The sequence below is a fragment of the Daucus carota genome, chromosome 5, assembly GCF_001625215.2.
Source record: "Daucus carota subsp. sativus chromosome 5, DH1 v3.0, whole genome shotgun sequence".
Lineage (NCBI taxonomy): Eukaryota > Viridiplantae > Streptophyta > Magnoliopsida > Apiales > Apiaceae > Daucus > Daucus carota.
Genome location: NC_030385.2, coordinates 42,030,560 through 42,053,531, shown reverse-complemented (window position 1 = coordinate 42,053,531; position 22,972 = coordinate 42,030,560). Strand labels below are relative to the sequence as shown.

Sequence of the window (22,972 nt, the reverse complement as noted above, 5' to 3'; positions counted from 1 at the left end):
TTTAAAAACAAATATCAAAAATATAGTATTTTCATATATAGAATTCAGTCCCCTAGATTTTTCGTGGATCCATTCCAATCTAGTTTGCATGTCCAACCGAGAACCAAAAAAATACTGTATTTATGTAAATAAAACTAAAAAATGATTTGAGAATGAAGAAAAATAAAAGGTAAAAAGTTTGTAAAAGATGTATATTCGAACTTGTTTGTTCTGTTCACAAACTATGGAGGACGTCACAAAACCCTAAATTTCTCTCACCTTGAAGTAGCCGCCGTCTTTTTATCCGAGGGGCTTCCATCGGATTTCACCGGTGGAAAGCCCCAATATTGTCTTCTTTTCTTACTATTAGTTAATCTCTTGTTTTCTTCAATAAGTTCCCAATTTATTTGGGTTTTGTTTGGTCTCTCCTTCTGTGAGAGTTTGATTTTTGTTTGGGTTTTGTGTGTTCTATCATGTCCGGGATTACAGATCTGCTGGATTTTCATGATGATGATTCAATGATAAAGGTTTGTATGGTGATGCATTTATGGTCGATTGCTCAAAACAACAATGAGAGTATTACAGCATGTATATATCTCTTCAAAAAATCGCTTGGTTGCCTACCGAAGAAGGAAGGATTCAACGGCGATATTATTCTGCGTTTGTTCAATTTCGATTATATATGTAGATGCCGTATGGCTTTTCATTATTGAATTATTTTCCTTTTTCAAAAAAAAATCATTATTCACATAACAACTTACAAATTTGAAAATACGCTGCCCTAAAAACTTCTTGTACTCTTGTACAGTAGTATTTTAATAATACTTCGGCGCCAATTCTCCCTCTCATGAGACTCAGGCCGCTCCATCTCCTTCTCCACCCCTTCTATCCATCCCTATCTATCTCCCTCCCTCCCAGCTCAATTCTCCAGCCGTCCGTTCTCCATTCACACAACACATCTTCTCTTCTTTTCAATTCTCAATCAATAATCCTCTTTGTATGTTTTCTCTTCAATAAAATCGAATTTTGTTCCACAAAATTCGGAAAACTCATTTGAGTTTTTCGTTGTCTTCTGTCTGAGTCATTATTTGTGTGTTTGAGTGTCTCGCTTTGTGTGATGTGTCTCGTTTTATGCGATGTGTTTGTATTGAAAATGAATTTTACGGTGTATTGGGAGATCCGGAGAACTCGCATCAACAACACTTTTGGCAAGTCTATAGCTGATATCCGGCAGGTAGATAGCTGGGTTGCGTTTGGAACAGTAGTGAAAATCGGATGTGCTCACCTCTCACAAAATATATTTGTTCATAACATGAGGCCAACCGAGACCTCTGAACATTGTACTATCCATGAAATTACTGTGAGGGTCAATTGTGAAGCTACTGATTTCGGAGTAGATGCAGGTTGGATTGCACAAGAAACCATCATCTTCATTTTTAATTTTCAGAATAATTGTATTCAGTTAGTTAAGCAATCCGGAAACAAAACGGCTAATTATTTAGCTCGTTTATTTGTTTTTCAACCTGGTTGCATGATCAATTGGGGCTTTGTCCCGATTGAGTCTTTATCGTATTAATGAAATCTGCTCTAAATTTTGGCAAAAAAAAAAAACAACTTACAAATTTTATTTCCATTTTGCATCACACAAGTTTCTAGAACACAGTTTATACAGCTTCTCGGTGCAAAGTACCAAGTCATCTGAAATTGGTGCTTCAATGCATAACCTGCGGTGCCAAAAAGCATGAATAATCTACTTCTATATATTAAATTGCAACCAAAGGTAAAAAGAGCAAAAGAATTAGGCGTGAAATGTCCATTATACCCCTACTTAACCTATAATTACAAGAATACCAATATGGTTCATTTATTATATTCAACATATTAAATATCATTGATTAAGGTATTTGCACATTAATATTTATGTTAATTACACTTTTCACTTATTTATTACCCCTCATTCACAAAAGTTTTTTAACTAATATATTCATACAAAAAATATTAAATGCTAATAGTTGGTTAATTTACAAAAAATATATTTATCCCAACTGATTTTGAAACATTTAATCAAACTATCATTTTAATTATAAATTTAAATCAAGATCTTGTAATTATCATTTTATTAAAAAATAAAAATTATTTACATGTAATGGACTCAACTCTCAAGTGACAACTTAATTAAATTCTGTAACCACTGTTTTAAAAATCAAATTATGATTTGACTCATTGATTATATCGAGTAACGAGTACTCGGGCAAATATAGAAGTACTCGGAAAAAATTGGATTATCCAATTTAATTAGTCTTGGATAATTATGTCACTATATTCAATATTTTCAGTTTTAAGCCTTTTTCCATTTATTAAATTTCTTAACATCTAATTCAAGTTGGCCCAAGCTTGTATTGAGTTTTATTCGAGTGACACTTAAAATTGAGTTATCATCCAAACAATATAAAATTAGCTTGGAAAAGAGTTCGAGTGCAGGTAATCAACCGAATTACAACTCAAGTCAGTCGAGTTTTAGACAAATAACTATTAAATAAAATAATCACATATAATTTAATAAAAAATAAATCAGCTTGTTAAATATTGATAAACTTTCATGATAAGATAGTAATAGGGTAGCAAATGATTGTTTGACCGACTGATGATCATAGTATTGTTCAACATATAAATATTTGTAGACCGGTAATAAGAAAAAACCGAGAGAGAGGAGGAGAGAAAAAGAGACAAAGGGAGATAACAGCTATTACATGTATCTGAATCTTAACTTTGATTGACTCGTATAGTTAAATTGTTATATGTGTATGTGCTTGAATTCGATCATATCCCTACGTGTGATTGTAACTTGTGAACATATTAAATCAATTTCAACTATTTATATGTTTTATAGATTAAAATATATAATCTGCGTCCAAAAATTCTACATGTGTCATTCTAATTGGATTGAATAGCCCACTAGACTTCACTGATTGTAAAAATCTATCGTATAAAAATTATATCGTGTTAGTTTGAGTAAATAAAAATATATTTACTATCCTGAGTTAGATATTATTGATGTTATTAGTTGGTTTCAAAATAAAAATATACTTAAAAGTTTAATACAAACACAATTATATTATACAAACAAACAAAAATCGAATTTTACTCGAGTGGCACTCAAAATTGAGTTATCATCCAAACAATATAAATTTAGATTGGAAAAGAGTTCGAGTGCTGGTACTCAACCGAATTACAACTCAAATCAGTCGATATTTAGACAGTTGACTATTAAATTAAATAATCACATATGATTTTATAAAAAATAGATCAACTTATTAAAATATTTATAAATTTTCATGATAAGATTAAGGTAGCAAATGATCGTTCTTCGACCGATTAATGATCACCGACTGATGATCATAGTATTGTTCAACATATAAATATATGTAGAGCGGTTATGAGAAGATTGAGATAGAGGGGGAGCAAGAGAGACAAAGGGAGATCACAACTATTATGTGTATCAGAACTTTGATCGACTCGTATAGTTAAACATTTATATGTTCATGTGCTTGAATTCGATCGTATTACTAAGGGTGATCGTAAATTGTGAACATATTAAATCAATTTCAACTATCTACCTATATTATAAATTGAAATATATAATTTGCGTCTAAAAATTCTACCTATGTCATTATAATTGGATTAAATAGCCCACTAGACTTCACTGATTGTAAAAATCTCTCATATACAAATTATTTCGTGTTAGTCTGAGTAATTAAAAATATATTTACTATCCCGAATTAGATATTATTGATATTATTAGTTGGTTTCAAAATAAAATTGTACTTAAAAATTTAATAAAAACATAATTATATTATAAAAACAAACAAAATTATTAATTAAAATAAATAATATATATTTTTTATAAATGTTGGCCCGTGCCTTGCACGGGCTTCTACGCTAGTACTCTCGTAGAGTAGAACCAAACACTTGTTCATGTAACATCTGAAAGTTTGATTCTCATCAAATTTTCTCAATTATTTCCCCTTCACAGCTCAAGAGATCCATATCGGAGTGAGGGCAACATATGTATGTCACTCAAAATTTTCAAGCTAAAAACAACGAACATCTAACTATCTAAGAGCCTGAGGGCAGAGGCTCATTAGCAACGATGCTCAATGCAACATACATCAAAAGTAGTTATTCAGGTCACATCCACTATTTTGATGTATGTTGTAGCGAGCATTGTTCCCATAAGTGCCAACACCAGTAAAGTTGAAAATTTACATCACGGGAAATATATGCAAAAGGGTCAAGCTATCCTAAAATTCAGATTCATATCCAAACATCCTAGTTATCCTAAAACTAAGAATTTGACTCTTGCAAGTCCGGGTAACATAGTGTTTAGCCATTTCCCACATCCAGCGTCCTATTGATATCTAAGGTAGAGATTCTTGGTGGGGGGCACAAGTACATTTCATTCTGTATTCCTATTAGGTATTAACAGTAACAGATAACAAGTCAACAAGCATAAAAAAGAAACATGTCAAGGCAGAATATACTCTACAACCTAAAACATAATTATAATTATAAAAAAAAAACCTTCCAAAATTGTACAACAATATTAAGCAAAGGACCTATGAGAAATTTTCTGATATGTAATACTAAGTTCAAAATCCAAAAAAAAAAAAAGTTTCAAGGGCAACAACCATAATATTTTACTTTCGCTCCAACCACATTGCGCATAGTACCATCATCCGGAAGGATCCTTCCCAGTGACAAGTGAGAAGAGACTTACATCCCAAATACTCTGGGATAACGATCTCCTGAACTGGGCTGGAAAATATGATCTCCATAACCTGAACAGTACCTGTTAAAACCTGATCTCTCATTGCTCATTACTTCTGCCATACCCGGTTCATTTCTTAATCGCATCCCATCCACAGCTGGCTGATAGCTATTCGAGTACATGCCATGGTCGGGTTCTTGCTGTGATGGGGTGTAGGATGATGTATTAGTTGACTGCTGAATCTGACCAGTTTGTTGGAACATGTCATTCCAAGAACAGCGATCTCCAATTTGACCAACATATCTTGGTGCTTGATATGCAGCTGGAGCCTGTTGCATGTAAGTATGTGGATGTTCCAGATCCTGATTTGCAGGAGTAGATTGTTGCATCAAAAGATTCAGAAGCCAAACTCTTGCCTCGTCATCAACACCACTTGATGGTGAAGCATGATTTGGCCTTGTATCAAAACCTGAGTTGCTTGATCCACCATATGGTGGATTACCTCTACCAACAGACATCATGGCCTGATCAATTATACCAACATCACTGGTGTTGTTGCTGCGTCCTATTGGTGTTTGGTGATGATTATTTGAGAAAGAATTCGTCCTGGACATGAGACTCCCTGAAAGAAGTAATACCAACACTTTATTATAGGAAAAATGGATTAAAGCTTTGCCACTGAAATTCATGTACAGTATACAACAAATAGAAAGAAGAGCCCAATCAATCATGAATGCCATCATGGTGAGATAGAGGGGAGGATAATGATGGCATACCAGAGTTGGCATGGAAAACCTGATCCCTTCTCTCACATGCACGAAACCCTGGTACGTCTTGCGCTGGCATGGGGAATCCTTGGGGAGTTGGTACTTCGACACTGGATGCTGCTGATTTGATATTTGAATTATTAGTGTAATAGTTTGGTCAAAGAAACAATGATTGGTCAACGTGAGCAGAAATTATCTATACGATAGAACCCTAGACCACAAGTTAGCAACAATTAGTTTCACAATAACATCCAACTTGATCTCCTTTAAGATTGGTACATGCAAAAAACTTAAGAACATATTCTATACAACATAGGTCTCAACTCCATACTGCACTACATTAAATGCCATTAATTTATAATAAGATAGATATCTTGCACTGTTTAGAAGTATCTAAAAACAAAAGGCAGACGTATTTTGATTATCTAATTAGTTTAAGTTATACGAAAACAAAAAATACTTACAAAGATACTGAGGCTTACATAAGTAGCGGTCCTTGCTTTCCTCTAAACCCCGAGGCAATGGAAATTTTATCGAGTCCTGACCACCATCAGTGAAAGATGATCCCAGACCAGGGATTTGATTGGCAAAGTCCTCTTGGTTTCCAAATGAGAACATTGATTGGTCATTGTTATAAAGGTTCAATGAAGAGCCTTGCCGCCTGTCAGGGTGATTAAACGATCCAACGATACTAGGATGCAAGGTCGCCAGATCATCAGCAATTACACTCATTGACATGATATTTGAAAGTATATTCCTCTCTGCATCATCTATTGTAGAATTCTGACCAACAATTCTTTCGACGTCATCTATTCTTCTCAAATGCTCCACTATTTCTTCATTGGAAAATGATTTAGAGCTTCTATATATCCTATCTGATTTAGCAGAACTTTGAAATATATTCTCATTGTATCCATCAGTCAATGAGTTTGTGCATGTAAACACCAAATTTGCATCCTTGTTACCATGCACAGTGTTGAGGTTGGCACTATAGTCACTTGCATTAGAAGATTGTCCATGTTGCCCAATATGGTTACTAGAAAATTCTGAAGCCTTTAAAGGATAAGATGGAGGATATAATGGAATTTCCTGACCAAAACTTACAACTTCTTTCATTTTGTCACCTTTTGACTGCGGTCCAGAGTTCTCTCTTATACATGCACGATTTAAAGTTCCTTTACCTCCTAAGCCGCAACTAATTGAAGGTTCACCATATGGCTCCTTCATATCTTTTTTACTTGTGAGTCCAGCGGCATGTATCATTGGATCTGAATATGCAGCCTCAACATGACTGTCTTCGTGAATTTCTACGGAAGACAACTCTAAGCTTAAGTTTGCAACCACTCTATCTTCAGCCACATTTCCCTCCTTTTCTATACTGGAACTGGATGGCCTTCCAACAACTTCCACGAAAGCTGTACCTTTGTTAGGTGCTCCATTGTGTTCATCTTTATCTTTAGATAAATGTGAATCAGTCAAGTGTCCACTGCAAATTTCCACATCCCCAGATATTTCCTAAAAAAGAAAACATAGTAAGAAAAGTCTATCTGATACGAGAGTACAAGAAGAAACAAGCCTAACGATCAAAATTGAGAACTTGCTATGTTCTTAAAGATTTAAATACATCAAAGAAGGTTTTTTTACGTCACACATAGGTCATAGCACATATGTTATATTAAGAGAATTAATCATTTTAAATTTAACAGAAGAGATATATTTCGCAAGGAATATATAAAGTACAAACCTTTTCATCACTTTCCACAGTTGGCTCCTCAGCAGAAGCACTACTGTAAGTAAAAGGTTCATCTTCTGGAGGAGGTAAAACACTTCCGGAACGCCTATGCAAATTATGCGTTACACCAACAATTTGTTGGACCCTACTCCTGCAGTATCAAATTCAAAAAAATTAAAATAAAATAAATGTACATATATAAAGTGCAGTCTCCAATTAGGTTTAGCAAGAGAAGTCAGGAATTCAGTGGAACAGAAAAGGGAACCTACAAGCAAAAAGAGAAGCACAGAATACAAGAATTTGTTTGGATTACGTGGTTATACAAGCCTGAGCTCTTCACGATTTTCCAAATTATAGTATAAGAGCCACGAGGACATAACCTACTATATTTAAAAAGGGAATAATGCTAATCATAATTCTTAACAGCACTGATAAATAATTTATCTAAACGCAATATGAATTAAGAGATCAGCGTAGCAAGATTTCCTATGTTTCTCATAACATGTTATAAACTCTGATTCACATAAATATACAAATGCAGTCCTATCAGGAACTCTAAATATGCTTATGTAAGTAGCATTAATGCTGCTTTCGAGCTAGGAGCTGTAATTTTGGAAAAATATAAGATAAACAATTATATCTGACTATATAAAGTTTAAATGCATAACAAGCCAGCATTAGTAAGATATCAATTTACACAGATTTATAATCAAGCATTAAGCAAACGAGTACTAAATTCAAAAGTACGATATTTTTATTGACTGTTAGTTGAAACAATAAAAGATAAAGTACTTTTGTTTGTGCGGTGTCTAAATTCTTTAAAAAGAAAAGAGTTCTAATTGCTGGTGAAACACAAACTTGTGATACCTTGTATGAACAGCAGCTACTTCATCCCTACCAAAAGTATCTTCTTCAGCACCAAGAGTATGCAAGTATAAGCATGCTGAATTGTTGCAAGGCTGGACAAACATGAAACTAGTCAGCAAGTCTTTTTAAATCTAATTCATAAACAAATTTCATCTATGTAACAAAAGCAATATTAAAAGGTGGAGGAATAATTGCAACTTTCTGCGATTTTTATGTTTACCATATTTCTCAACCATGCATGGCAGTACTTTGCAGTTCCAAAAGAAGCTCTGTACAAAAAACATGTATATGTTAGGGAACACAATGAAAAATGTGTTGTTATTGCCAAAAATTAACAACGATAAATAAGTAAAAAGCTTATGCAGATCAGCAGATGACTGACAAAAAGTGCCACGGACCTTAAAAATCTGCCATCCAGCACAAATCCATGTACAGATTGAATGCACCGCACAGCTTCCTCCTCCTTTGAGAAAGTAATATATCTGGAGAAAAGAGATTAAAAGGTTACACAAGGAAGAACAGATATATCAAACATATACAAATAAAAGCACTTAGCTACTCAGTTGTATGCAGCAAACAGCTTTTATTTAAAATAGTTATTTGTCCTGTATAAGAAGGGGTCAAAACTCAAAAGTCATTTAAAGTCAGAACAATTAGCCTAGGGATGCGCACAAAAGGCTAAGTTGATGCTGCGGTAATTTATCAAGATGTACATACATCTGTTGGCCCGTCATCAATGATTCAATGATAATATACAGTGATGCATATAAAATAGGCTGACACGTATCTTAGCATAAGAAAGATGAAATCAACGTCATTTGCATAAACCCAAAGATTTCACTGGCACCGAAATTAGAACGTTTAGCTTGCTAAATGTTGAATGACATTAAGAGATAACAAGTGACATGATCACAGATCTAGCAGGGTGGACCATGTATTCACAATGAAGGGTTCTTGTAAATTGCACATTCAAGTCAAAATTACTTGTTACACTTCATCAACAGCATAATAACTTGACACTTTCAGGCATCATAATACACTAACGACACATTTATTGCAGAGCTGCATAATTATGGAAGTGCCTACTTACACGCTACAACTGTCATTAACATATTGGTGGATTGCTCCGCTTGCCCTCCGAGATAGGGAAATCTTACAAATCTTACCATATTGACCAAAGAATTCCTTGCGCATTAAGCACTGCACATAAATATATATTAAACAGTGAGGAGAGATCACAAAAATAAATGCTAAATATCTCCAGAGAACGAGAAGTACAGAAATTGAAAGAATTCCTCACATCTACATCAGCGAGACTAAGGGGGAGTCCAATCACATATGCCATTTTACGCTGAATCACCCTGGCAGTAGATAGGTCCTTCTTCCCTTCATTTGTTTTTGACTTTCCCTTTAGTGATTTATGTTTTCGATTTGTATTGGCCTCAACTCTACACAAAATAAGTGAGTATTAAAAGCCCCAGATTCAATTTCTTTTGTAATCCCATTACGTGTAAACATCTAAGGAAAAAGATCATATAAACATATACAAGAAATAAACCTTTCAAAGTTTGCTTCCATCCCAGCAATTTTGTCCTTGTCATAAGGTGTCCGGCAAGCAGGACATCGCCCCTCTGTCCCATCTTTCTCAGCCATGTTCATTATTTGGTTCCAACACCAAACACACACCTGGAATAAACAACTCATACATTACAATGAACAATAAACACACAAGGAATAAACGACTCATATATTACAATCACAGATGAGACCTTATTAGGCATATTATTCCAGTTAAAAACTATAGATTCAAAAATTTAGATTCTAGATCCATATCCATATAATGTTCCATAAATTCGTCGATTGGAAGTACCTACAAATTAATTATATAATCTGTTGATTTAGATTCTTCTATCAGTGATAGCAAGATACTCCACAAACATCAACTCTGATATAAAACATATATATTGAAGACTACCAAGCTTGGTGTTGGAAAAGCAAACTCTAAAGTGACAAATTATATTGAAGAAATTGATTATCTAAACTGACATATGTTAGACAAAAAACAAATAGGTTTCCTTAAAGTAACCAACTTAAAAAACAAAGCCTACCTTCAGCTGAGCAGATGCCATAATATAGCACAAACGAGCTATAAAATATATAATAATGTTTCAAGAGCAGCATACAATAACAGATACAACAAAAAGGCAAAGACTTATATAGTCAAGCTTCCGTGATACTAAGCAATCTTTACACTAACACATCAAATGAAGAACACAATATCGAGATAATAACAACCTGATAACCACATTCGCACGGCTTTAGCTGCTGATCCGTGAAGTCCATCTCCTCAGCACAAAGAGGACACCTCTTTCCTTGTTCAATAGTCGTCATTTCCCTAGTACACCAATACATGAAACAAATCAATTATCTTTAAATTCACAAACTCCACTTTAACGAAACGACAAAACATTCACATAAAAAAAAAGCCAAACAATTCCGCAGTAACTTCAACAAAATGAAAAACACAAACTCACATCAAACACCAAGCAATTACACACACACAAACATAGACTTATTACATTAAAAAACTTAACTTAAACAAAAAAAAACACCCTTAAAGACACAAACTCACATCAAAACACAAAAAAAATTAAAAAAATCCACACACACACACAATTAAATTCACAAGCCCTAATTAACCACACAACAATCACATATACAAAATCAATCACACAACACCAACAAAATTCATCATTGCACATAAAAACCACATAAAAAATCCAACCGTTCAAACAAAAATCACATAAACACACACAATGCGTCATTTCAAACACAAAGTTAGGGTCCGAAACTGAGAATAATCAAGCAATGAACGCAGAAACATAAAATCAAAATTACTTAAAGCTTAAAATGGCTTACAGTGATGTGAGATTGCAAAGCTAGGCAAATAAAAAAATAAAATATATGTATGTAAATATACCGCAGAGAGAAACGAGAGAGAGAGACTGCAGAGAGAAACGAGAGAGAGAGTGCAGAGAGAATGAGAGTGCAGAGAGAAATGAGAGAGAGTACGGCTGGCATAAACACTAGTAATGAATACCACAAGATTGAGACGCGTTTTGTGGTTGGATTTGGATTGTATGTATATGTGTATGTATAGGTGGGGCCAGTGGGGGTACGTTACCTGAGTTTAACTGACCTGGCTTCACAACTCATACTCATCGACTTGCACTTTTCTGAGTGTGTATGTATTTGGGGACCCCGGGCGTAAACTTCCATGCTATGCGATGCTGTGTTTCCTTTGTACACGTGTGCACACAGATGCTTTTGTATTTAATGTGGATTTTCCTGGATTTCCAAGTTAGGTGGTACAAGTATTTACTCAGGATTTATTAAAGGGTTTGTCTAGTGTGTGCTCATGGGCACATGCTAAGCACGGAAACTCATAAATTTGGTGTGTTTTGATTGGTGAGGTTGGTGTGAATGCAGGGGGGCCATCATTATTAAAGGGGTGTAAGCCAATCAAAACAAGGAAAAGCTATCAAATTTTGTGCTTATTGTGTGCCCATGGGCACACCATAGAAAAACCGTTTATTAAATACAGTAGGATTTCTGGTGGAGGTAACCTGTCAACAACCTTTTTAATTAGGTGATAAATTTTTTTAACGGATCTTTCTATTGTGTGGCCATGTATACATCGGGGCTGTTTGACCAAACTTAAAAAAAGTGATTCCATGCTTAAAGTAAAAAAGTGGAATAGAAGTGAGAAGTAAATAAGTTAATAAAGTGTTTGGAAAAAAAGCAGAAGCTGTGAGAGAGAAGCTAGCATTCTCACCTTTTTAAAAGTGCTTCTACTTCTTTACACTAACGGGTAAAAAAAAGCAGAAGCCAGAAGCAGAAACAACTTCTGGTTCCCAAACAGCCCCATAATTCACTAAATTTGATGAGTTTGGTGGATTTTAATTAGTGGACTTGATGTAAATGCAAGAGGGCCATCCTTATTTATGATTAGATGATTAATAAAAATGCATTAAACTCATAGAAGTTAATGCTTATTGTGCCAGAAAAACCGTTTTTTATTAAATCAGAAGTTTGCTTAGCGTATGCCTAGAGCACTAAATATTGGTGGTTCAGGCCAGCATCAAAATCTTGATCAATTAAAGCAGCCATTTGGACGAGTTTAAAATAAGTGCTAAAGTGAAGTAGAAGTCAGAAGATAGTTAAGACTTATAAGTGATTAAAGTGTTTGAGAAAAAAATAGAAATCATGAAACAAAAATTAGGATTCTTAACTTTTCATAAGTGATTCTCGATATTTTGACAAACTGTATGAATAAGTGCTTCTAACTTATAACTCCAGGAGTTTAAAAACTCCACCCACCCAAACACCCACAAAATCTCTCATTTAACTAAAATGTTCCATGATGTCTCTGCATGCATAAAAATCTCCATCAATCACACATAAAAATCTCCATCAATCAAAATTTTGAAACCAACTAAAAAATAAATGGTTGTTAGTGTAGGTATCCACCGGAAAATCTCTTTATTAATTTTCAAAAGTGATGCTGTTAAATTCTTGTTTGAATTTAAATGTATTCAAGAGGTCTCTAAGTAAAAAAAAACTATCAAAAACTATTTATTTGATTATTTATCAAATCATCTTAATTCTTAAATTAAATACATCTGTAAGATTATTCAAAAATCTTAAAATTACTTATTTGTTATATTATTTATATATTAAATAAAAATAGTCATTAAATTAGATTTGTATCAAATGATAATCGAGTCTATGTATGCATTAAAGATTATTATATTATCAAATATATTTATATATTTCTTTTTTTCATAAACTATATTCAATACACGTTTATAATTTTTAGCTGTATAACACATATCTATAATTTTTATCATTCATTTATATATTAAAATTTAAAAATATTAAATATTTTTTTTATCAATAAAATTTTATATAAAAATCAAGTATATACTCTTGTCTTCAAATACTCACAAATCTAATAGAGCAAACTTTGACATGAGCATGTGATATTTCTAAAATTGTTAGGAATTTCCACACTTATATTTGTGCAATTTTAGATGATAATATCTCATTGAAAATTATATGTTACAATTTAATTATAATTTCTATTTTAAATGTTACTTGAAAGTATTATATCTCCTCACTAATAAAGTCTTAGAAAGAAGACATCTATATACAAAGTAATATGATTTTTGACTATAAGTTATATAGTTACTAAATTGGTGCGCTAACTCCATAGTACTTTTACATCTCAAAGTCTATAGTTCCTCTCTGCATTTTACTCCCCCAAGCAAAAACACTAATATATAACCAACACAATAGAAAAAAGAAAAGAATACGCATGGAATTTCCAAACACTCTCTTTCCTCTCATATTTCTTGCACAGTTGTCTTTGATGAAGAGTACAGACTGTTCCCTCCATTGACACCAACCTAGTAAAAACCCTAATTGCAGGCTCGGCCACAACTTTTTTGATGCTATGAAAGCTGTTGCATTCCTCTTGCTGCTAGAAAGGAGCAGGCTGCAGCGTGTTAATGCAGTGGACAAATTGTTTTTTTTTTACTGGCATAATGATTTGGTTGACATGCTTGCGGATCAGGTTGTGGTTCTTTTAGAGTGGCCGAAAAACCCTACTCTTGTTTGTGGTGGCATCTCTTTGATTGAGGAGTTGTGTGATCGAGAAGTCAATTTTGTGGGATTGCATCAAAGGAGAGATTCGAAATTTTTGAGGAGATGACTGAGATCGTGGGGGAGATGCGTCAAAGGGAGCTTTCGAGAATGAGTTTGGTCCAGAGCTCGAATATGAAAATGGAGTTGGATTTGTTGCTGGACCTTTTCACGTTCCTCAGCATCTCTGGCACTTTAATCATTATGGAGGTGTAAATCAATTCGGTGTCAGATTGATTCCTCATCCTCGAGAACTCTCTGGATCATGGATGATAATGGAGATGATTCGGAGGTGTTTATGGTCATGGAGAAGGCAAAGACATGAATGGAGGGAGACGTCTAAGAAATCGTCTTATACTGCCTGATGTAGCAATTGGTCCAAGAGCAGAACAGAAAATAAAGAGTTGTCACATTCAACTCTAGAAAGAGGCTGTTGATTGTATATTTTAAAAAAATATATGTGATGCAAAAAGTAGAGTACTAAATTATATACATGAAATAGCTTAATATAGGCAACACACTAATTAACTAATTGGCTTAAGGTTTAACAAAAATCAAACTCTCTGTCCTATCATGCTATTCAAATAATAAACAAAAATTATATTGAAAATAAAAAAGTGAGCTAATAAATTAATAAACAAAAATTCAAAAATATTCAAATATGAAAAAATTATTGATATATATACATTATAGAAAAGAATTATTATAAATTATAATGAAATAAATATTACGTTTCTTGACATTTTATCTAATACTAAACATTTTCCAAGGACTTAAAACTTGAGAAACTTCATATATACTTCAGATATACTTCATAAAGTTCATAAACTTGAAAAACTAAAATGAAAAGTGATTAAACATATAATGTATTGTCTTATATTATATTTAAAATTTATATATCCTTCATAAACTAACTCATGATTATTTTTTCTAAATATATAAGTTATAATTAGATAAATAGATTGCATAAATGTCTACTAATATATTGTCAATAGAAATGACGCATAAATAGCTTAATTTCTTATAATTATTATATTAATAAAAAATATTTTGCTTGATCAAGTTATTCTAATATGAATTGGTGGCTTATTTCGACTTTATACGGTCGAAATTACAAGCAGTCGAAAAAAAACGGCCAAAAATATTATATTCGACCGATTTAGATCGAAAACAAAGCGGGTCGAATTTAACCGGTCGAATTTAAACTCCAGATTATATCCTTTGATAAAATCTTACAAATAAAATCTTTGGACTGTATTCTTTGATAAAATAAAATCTTTGGATTACATCCTTTGATCAAATCTAAAAAATACATAATATAAGAAAAATGATAAATAAACTCTAAATTTAATATTCTAAATTTTATTTACAGATGAGATTACATCAGTATCTAAAAAGCTTCAATTCTATCACAATATGCTAATAAGGATAAACATGTGATTTACAAGTTTTTTTTTGTCATAGTAGATTTGCAAGCTAATATGAGTTAAAATGACAGAAGAAAAAACTTTTACTTATCCATTTCTTAAAAATATATATAAATAATCAATAAATTCATATTTTTTAATTTTTTTTAATAATACACTTCACCCCATAACACCTGCACATCTTTCTTTCTCTCTTTCCTCGTACACTTGATCATTTGCATTTGATCACTTGCATCACAAAAAACATAACAACAATCTTCTAACAAAATCTTTTACTTAATCAATAAAATCTCAAAATAAATAAATTAGGATCCCAATGAGATTTTAATATATTCAATTCAATGAAGATATCATATTTTCCCATTAAAAGATACTAGATTTTTATTAAATGTAAAAAATCTTAAAGATTTTCATAAATTATGAAGAATGCTATATAAACCATATAAGGCCTTCCACACCTTCACATCTCCACATCTTGCTCTTTTTTCTGCATTTGATTACTTGCATTCCAATAGAATATCAACAATCCACACACACAAATAATGGCTTTTCCAAACACTCTCTTCCCTCTCATTTCTCTTGATCACACTGAGATCACCAACGAGGAATACAAATTGTTCCACACCATTGATATAATGCTGGTGAAAAAACTGATCCATAGCTTTAACGGCACTTTTAATGATGCCATTGATGTTGTTGCCTTCCTTCTGTGGCTCGAAAGAGAAAAACTGAGTGTCAATGCTGTTTACAGGGTTCTGAAAGAGTGGCCTAATCATCTCGTTGGCATCCTCGTGGAGCAAGTTGTTGCTCTCTTGAAGTGGCTGGGAAACACAGAACTTGTCTGGGAAAGGCGTGGCGACATTTTTCTGATTCAGGAATTGTGTCATGATGTTGTCACTTTCGTATATCTGTATCAAAGGCGGTTTGAAATTTTGGAAGGAAAGAATCTGATTAAAAGTGAAATGACCGAAAGGGCCTTTGGGGAGATGTTTCCTCGAGAACCTGACAATAGAAATGTTCAAGACGGTGTCGGATTGGGAATTGGCGCTAGAGTTGGTGTCAGAAATGTTGGTGATGGAGCTGTCTATGGTTTTCAGAATGTTGTTGACAGAAATAATATTGGAGTTCCTGGTCCACAAGAAGTCCTTCTCGACAACAATGTTGGTCGTGTTGGATTGGGAATTGGTAGAGGAGTTGGTTTTCAAAACATTGCTGGTGGATTGGTCTACGATCCTCGTGAATGGAGTCACGGGAATCAGATTAGAATTCAGTTTGGAAGTATTGATGGTCCTCAAGAATTGGAGAGTGATTTTGCAGTCGCATCAGCTGTTCAACAACTCCAGAACATTGATCTTGGCAGAGCTGAATCTGATGTTAGTAGAAGATATATTCATGATCCTCGACGGATCATGAATGTGAATCATTATGGTGTTGGAGCACAATTTGCTGCTGGATCTCCTGTTCATCTCCCACAAACCATTCGAACATTTGTTCCAGGTCATTTACAATATGCTACAAATCATAATTTACTTACTTTTGGAACAATAAGTGACGCTATTCAAGGTGATCAACAAATTGAACACGTCGTCAATGATGGTGGTATTGGTGGCATTGGTGGTGGATTTGCGAATGAAGCATCTTCAAACAATGATCGAATTCTCCCTAATATACCATATGGTCCGAGGATGCGATACATGGGGACCAATGGTCAAATCCAGAGATCAGATCAGGTGAACACGAGGAGACCAATTCCGGAAAGTGAACTTCATATGCTTTTACGTGGCCTAAACATCGAAGACGAAGAGACTGATGTTCCTGAAGATGACAGGACTGTGTTCTTGACATTCTCAAGAGGTGACCCTCTTACAGAACCTGAAATTTGGGCCTTTTTTACTCGGTACGTATAGATCTCATTTTCCCTCTCCTCATTTTACAATGCATGTTTAATTAATCACTAGATTAGATGATATATGTTGTCATTTTTTATGTTTAGTTACTAAATATGAAGCCTACAAACTTAACTTCATACAAACTTTTCAAATGTGTCTATGACAGGAGATTCGGCAACTTCATCAAAGAAATTCATTTCGAAGAAGTGGCTGAAGGGGTGCAACCGCTATATGCTCGTCTAGTTGCCTGGAATTCCTCCATCATTCCCTTGATTTGTGACGTTAATGTCAGGACCAAGTATGTGATTAACGGGAGGCATGTATGGGCAAAGAAGTATGTAAGGAAGCATAACGCGCCACCACCTTCTCGAGTGTCTTCCTCAGGGAGTACTAGCCAACAGCCAAATGCCGAAACCTAGCAATTCTTCAAATACACATATGCCAAGTCCTGTGTTTTTGAGGTTCCCAGTATCTCTTTGGTTCTTGTTTTCTTGGATTAAGTTGGATTTTCTTGTAGCGTACAGCTGGGAGTACGCTTAATTCTAGATTTTAAGTTGCGTTAACATTTATTTTTATTTGGTTTAAGACTTTATTTGTGGATGTTGGAATTTTCATAGTTGTTTGATCTAGTTGGGATGCGTTTGTGTTTGTTAAGTTTAGAACTCCAATTATTATATATATATATATATATATATATATATAATATATATATATATGTGTGTGTGTGTAGGGTCGCGCTCGATTAGGAACACGTTTTAGCAGCCTGAGAATACTATTGTTCTCCTGAACAATACAACATTACAAAAAATGCAAAACAATTGTTCTGCCTTTTTAGAAAAGTTCAGGATAACTGTTCTCATTGTTCACACAAGCAACCTGTTCTCACTTCTCACTTGAATCACTGCTTGTATAGGTATATATGTATACACATATATATTAGAAAAATTACATAAAGTCCAAATTTAAGGTGGAGTACTCTTCGAGTCTTATTCTTTAATATTGGATAAATATATTCTAATGATTTCTATTTTAATTATTCTATTTTACAATATTTTTAAATATTCGAAAACCTCAAGATTATGTTCTACAGCATAATTAACAAGTGCGAAAAATTACTTTGATAAATCTTAGTACACTATATTCTACAATATAACTAATAACCAGAAAATGTTGTTAATTATTGTTAAAGTTGAAGAATGTTAGTGATTAGTTTATAATGATGCTAAGATTAGTTACAAATCTATGCTTTATAAAACATAAGTTATAATGTCGGTCTTGTGAATATAAATTAATGTTGGTCTTGTGAATGTAAATTAATGGAGTATGTAATAATAATTTTTTTTTTTGTTAAGATTGATCAATAAAAATTTGTGCCTCAATCTGGATTGGGTAAAAAAAAGCAGGTGATATATATCCTACTTTTAACAGTATAATATTTTCGGAGGTTTTGCACAAAAAGATAAGAGAAAAATATAGTTGAAAGGGCAAATGAGAGGGACAGATATCTTATAAATAATTTCTTCTTATAGTAAGAGTAAAGATATCATGTTCACTTCTGTGTATTTTTACCTTTTATTCTAAGAAAAATGTTAGGGATTTCAAACTAGTCCCTAAACTGACAGGTATCAATTTCTTTTTAAGTGAGCTAATTTTCAAGAGAGCATATCAGAGGTGCTTCTTAATTTGAGAAGCAGCATTACAACGGCTATTTAGAGCAGAATGGTAGGCTAATTAGAGCAAATGGCTTAAAACAATTTCGCTTTTAACTTGTACTTCCTAGCTCATTTTGTTTGTTCTTACCACTTTGTGTTTGCCTATATGAAGTGATGACAGGTTCCAATTTAATACCTTCCTTAAGCTTATTTCAGTAATTAGTTCTTTTGTCACTGTTAACTGCTTTTCTAGATATTATATAATCCTATTATTTGATCGATCATACATGTAAGCCAATATTACAAGCAATATTATTTGTGCATCAATTTAGAGAGAGATTATGTGTAAAAAATGTTATAATAAAATAATTCATGTGTATTTATTGTTCTAGAAATGTCACAGTTTGAATATATTTGATTCTAAAAAATAATGATGAACAAATTTGATGATTAAAATAGTTATGTGTGTTGATCAAAACCGAATTTAGCTCAACTATGTAAGTAAATTTTATAGATTCATATATATAAGAGTAATAAATTTATTGTGTTGTATCTTTTAGATCAAATTTATTAATTTGAGTCATATTATTGGCTTTAATCATTCAGCCCAACTATTGTTCACCCCCTGCACATTTAAAAGGGGTTGTGATATATTAAAGTTTTTATTTATTTGATGTGTTTCATTCATTTTAATAAATATATCTTCTTTTTTGGTGATCAAGACAACTGTTAGGTGGAAATAACATTAATTGTTAAATAATTATATAAATGATACGTTTTAAAGTTTGCATTGATTATTTTTTAATATATATATATGTCATATGCTCAATGCTCGTAATAATTTTTACACGATTCCAACATTTAAAGCTCACAAGTCAGAGTAATTCGTAATGCATGAGACCCAAAAGTATTTTACTAATTTTAGAATTCACTTAGATTAAATCCAAACTCATTTTTTGGTTTCTCACTACAAATAAAGTGATATTATTGATATGCAGTCAGCTTAATATAACAAAGTTGGGTTATATATATAATTCTTAGTTAATGAATTATATTTTTATAAATGAATTTAATCTAATCGAGTCATGCTATTGGCTCTAATCGAACAACTAACCCCTCGTTTAGGAGGGTCTTGATTTGAGTTTCTCCTTCTAATTTTATATAATTAGTTTAATCTTGTTGTTTAATTTAATATATTAAGTGACATAATTTAATCCTTGTGACAATTAGCTAAAAGAATTATATTAATTTTTATTATTCGAACAAATGTAAGTGGGTGTAGAAAGATAAAGATGAGACAGTCTTATGTGATTTAATCCTAGAGATAAATAAATTTGTTTCCCGTATCTAGTCACATGAGTGATGTTTTTCAATTTTTCGGTTACTTTTTGTAACGCATGTACCTGGTGTATGTGCGTTATATTTTTGCATGCATCCAACATCTAACATCATCATATTAATTGATAGGTAATGATAACGAAGGGCCCAGAAGTATTTTACTAATTTTAGATTTTGGGATCGTTTAGGTAAGATTAAAAAAATATCATTAAATTGTTTGGGAAATAAGTAGAATTTTTGAAATAAAAGTTAGTATTATAAACTTTTTATAAGTGCTTGTGTGTTTTCATACAAACGGATCAAGAAAAGTAGAAAAACTTCTTGGGAAAAGAAGTGCTTAACTGGGGTTGCCAAACAAGCACTTTATCAAGGGATACTATAATAAAATTATATACTTTTCTATTTCGCAATACAAATAAAGAGGTAGGGGTGATTATATATATACTATCTACCTACAAATTAATAATTGATTTGATTTTGTGAAATATTTATATATTGTGGTATAGAAAATGTTGGCTACCCCAAGATTGCTTTCAAAATTTTTACCCAAGTTTTATTAATTTCACTCACATTAATAATAATAATAATGAGATCCTATACATCACCAAATTGAAATCATCATATGTCCGTCATATATTGGCAAAAAAAATTAAGACATAATTCTGAAACATAATATTGCGAGAATGCTAGGTATAACAAAAAGTGCTCTTAAATTCTTTTTCTTTCCGCTCACTCTAATAATAATAGGACTACATGACATAAATCACCTAATTAAAATTAGTCATCTCACCAGGTTATTGGGGAGAAAATTCTTGGGCAGAATTTAACTAGGGTAGGTAACATTACTCTTGCTCTTTTGGTATTCAAATTTGATAGTAATGCAAGACAGTGAAGATTTTGGTAACATAGCTGGATTGTTCTTGGATCTTTATATTAAATGTTACTGGCAAGTTTTATCTCCTTCCTAGCTACTAACCAAAATTGGATATGAAGACAAAAATACACACGAAATTAATCTGACTTTTGAACCCAATATAGTTCTTCATCTTGCTCCAGATCTCCTCTTCATTTCACTTCCATCACCGAAAAACAATAACCAGCAACCAGAATAAAATGGCATTTCCAAACGCTCTCTTTCCTCTCGTATTTCTCAACACACTTGTCTCTGATGAAGAGTACAGACTGTTCCACTGCATTGACATCCACCTCATAAAAACCCTAATTTGTGGGCTCCACTGCAGCCATTTTGATGCCATGAATGTTGTTGCATTCCTCTTGTGGCTAGAAAGGAGCAGGATTTGTGTTAATGCCGTGTATAAAGCGGGTAATCTATACTGGCCTGATAATATGCTTCTCATGCTTGCCAATCAGGTGGCGGCTCTTCTGAAGTGGCTGAAAAAGACTACTGTTGACTGGGAGATGCTCCCTGTCATCTCTTTGATTGAGGGTTTGTGTGATCGAGAAGTAGGGTTTGTGGAATTGTATCAAAGGAGGTTGGAGATTTTTGAGGGGATGGCTAGAATTGTGGAGGAGATGATGCATCACAGGGCTTTCGAGGATGAATTTGATTCAGAGCTCGAATTTAATAATGGAGTTGGTTTTCCTCAACAAGTCAGTAATTATGGATCTGTAAATCAAATTCGTGTCGGATTGATTCCTCATCCACAAGAACTCCAGATCGTAAGTGCCAATGGAGAGGGATTCCCAATTGTTCATGGTCATCAACAAGGCCAGGAAATGGATGGAGGGAGGCGACTCAGAAATGGTCCGAAACTGCAGTCTGAAATAGCTGTGGGTCCGAGAGCAGAACGGAAAATGAGGAGTTATCAGGGTCAGGAAATGGGGAGTACAAGTGGAGCTGGTAGGCAGACCAAACATCCGGGAAGGAGTCCGATTCCTGAACATCTACTCTCAGTGCTTCTTAGTGGCATTAATGTTACGGAGGAAGACACTAATGTCCACTGTGATGACAGGACTGTGTTTCTGACCTTCTCAAAGGGCTACCCTGTAACTGAACATGAGCTTCGGGACTTCTTTACTAGGTATTTGTATTAATTACAACCCTCTGCTCAATTTTTTGTGATATTATAAGTAAACTGTTCTCACTTGAAGCACTGCATATAATATTGTTATACCGAAATACGTCAATTATCAAATCACATATGTTGTAACAGAAGTTTGAAAAATATGGTTGACAGGAGATTCGGCAACTTCATCCGAGCAATTATTTTCCAAGAAGTACTGTCAGGAGTGCAACCGCTTTTTGCTCTAATGGTTGCTCGAAACACCTCCGTCATGCCTCTGATATGTGAACTCAACACCAAGACAAAAACAAAATATATAATTAACGGCAAGCACGTTTGGGCTAGGAAGTTTCTAAGGAAGTCACTTCCTAGCCATTCTGCTTCTTATTAGTAGTTTATGCAAGTCTTTTATTTGGATTGAAGTTTATGCTAAGTTTGTGAGGACGTCACTTCCTAGCCATTCTACTTCTTATTAGTAGTTTATGTAAGTCTTTTATTTGGATTAAAGTTTATGCTAAGTTTGTGATGAGGAAGTCACTTCCTACCCATTCTGCTTCTTATTAGTAGTTTATGTAATTAGTCTTTTATTTGGATTAAAGTTTATGCTAAGTTTGTGATGAGGAAGTCACTTCCTAGCCATTCTGCTTCTTATTAGTAGTTTATGCAAGTCTTTTATTTGGATTAAAGTTTATGCTAAGTTTGTGATGAGGAAGTCACTTCCTAGCCATTGTGCTTCTTATTAGTAGTTTATGTAAGTCTTTTATTTGGATTAAAGTTTATGCTAAGTTTGTGATGAGGAAGTCACTTCCTAGCCATTCTGCTTCTT

At 33.3% G+C, this 22,972-nt stretch overlaps 1 protein-coding gene across 6 annotated transcripts; it reads right to left on the bottom strand.

The window, feature by feature from the left end:
* Positions 1-4,517: 4,517 nt before the first annotated feature.
* Positions 4,518-11,416, bottom strand: LOC108220200 (uncharacterized). 6 transcript variants are annotated; one of them, XM_017393896.2, is made up of 12 exons: positions 11,298-11,416; positions 10,409-10,508; positions 9,672-9,799; positions 9,414-9,561; positions 9,204-9,313; positions 8,512-8,595; positions 8,334-8,382; positions 8,114-8,205; positions 7,259-7,397; positions 5,979-7,029; positions 5,524-5,634; positions 4,518-5,369 (listed from the first exon to the last, which is right to left on the bottom strand). In XM_017393896.2, exons 1-12 carry the CDS (start codon positions 11,390-11,392, stop codon positions 4,753-4,755), a joined length of 2,724 nt encoding a protein of 907 aa, XP_017249385.2. In that variant the 5' UTR covers positions 11,393-11,416; the 3' UTR covers positions 4,518-4,752. The 6 variants fall into 6 exon arrangements, with proteins under 6 accessions (XP_017249385.2, XP_017249383.1, XP_017249384.1 ...); XM_017393894.2 differs by lacking the exon at positions 11,298-11,416 and adding an exon at positions 11,094-11,245; XM_017393895.2 differs by lacking the exon at positions 11,298-11,416 and adding an exon at positions 11,094-11,245 and having other exon boundaries at positions 5,524-5,631.
* Between the last annotated feature and the right edge of the window lie 11,556 nt (positions 11,417-22,972).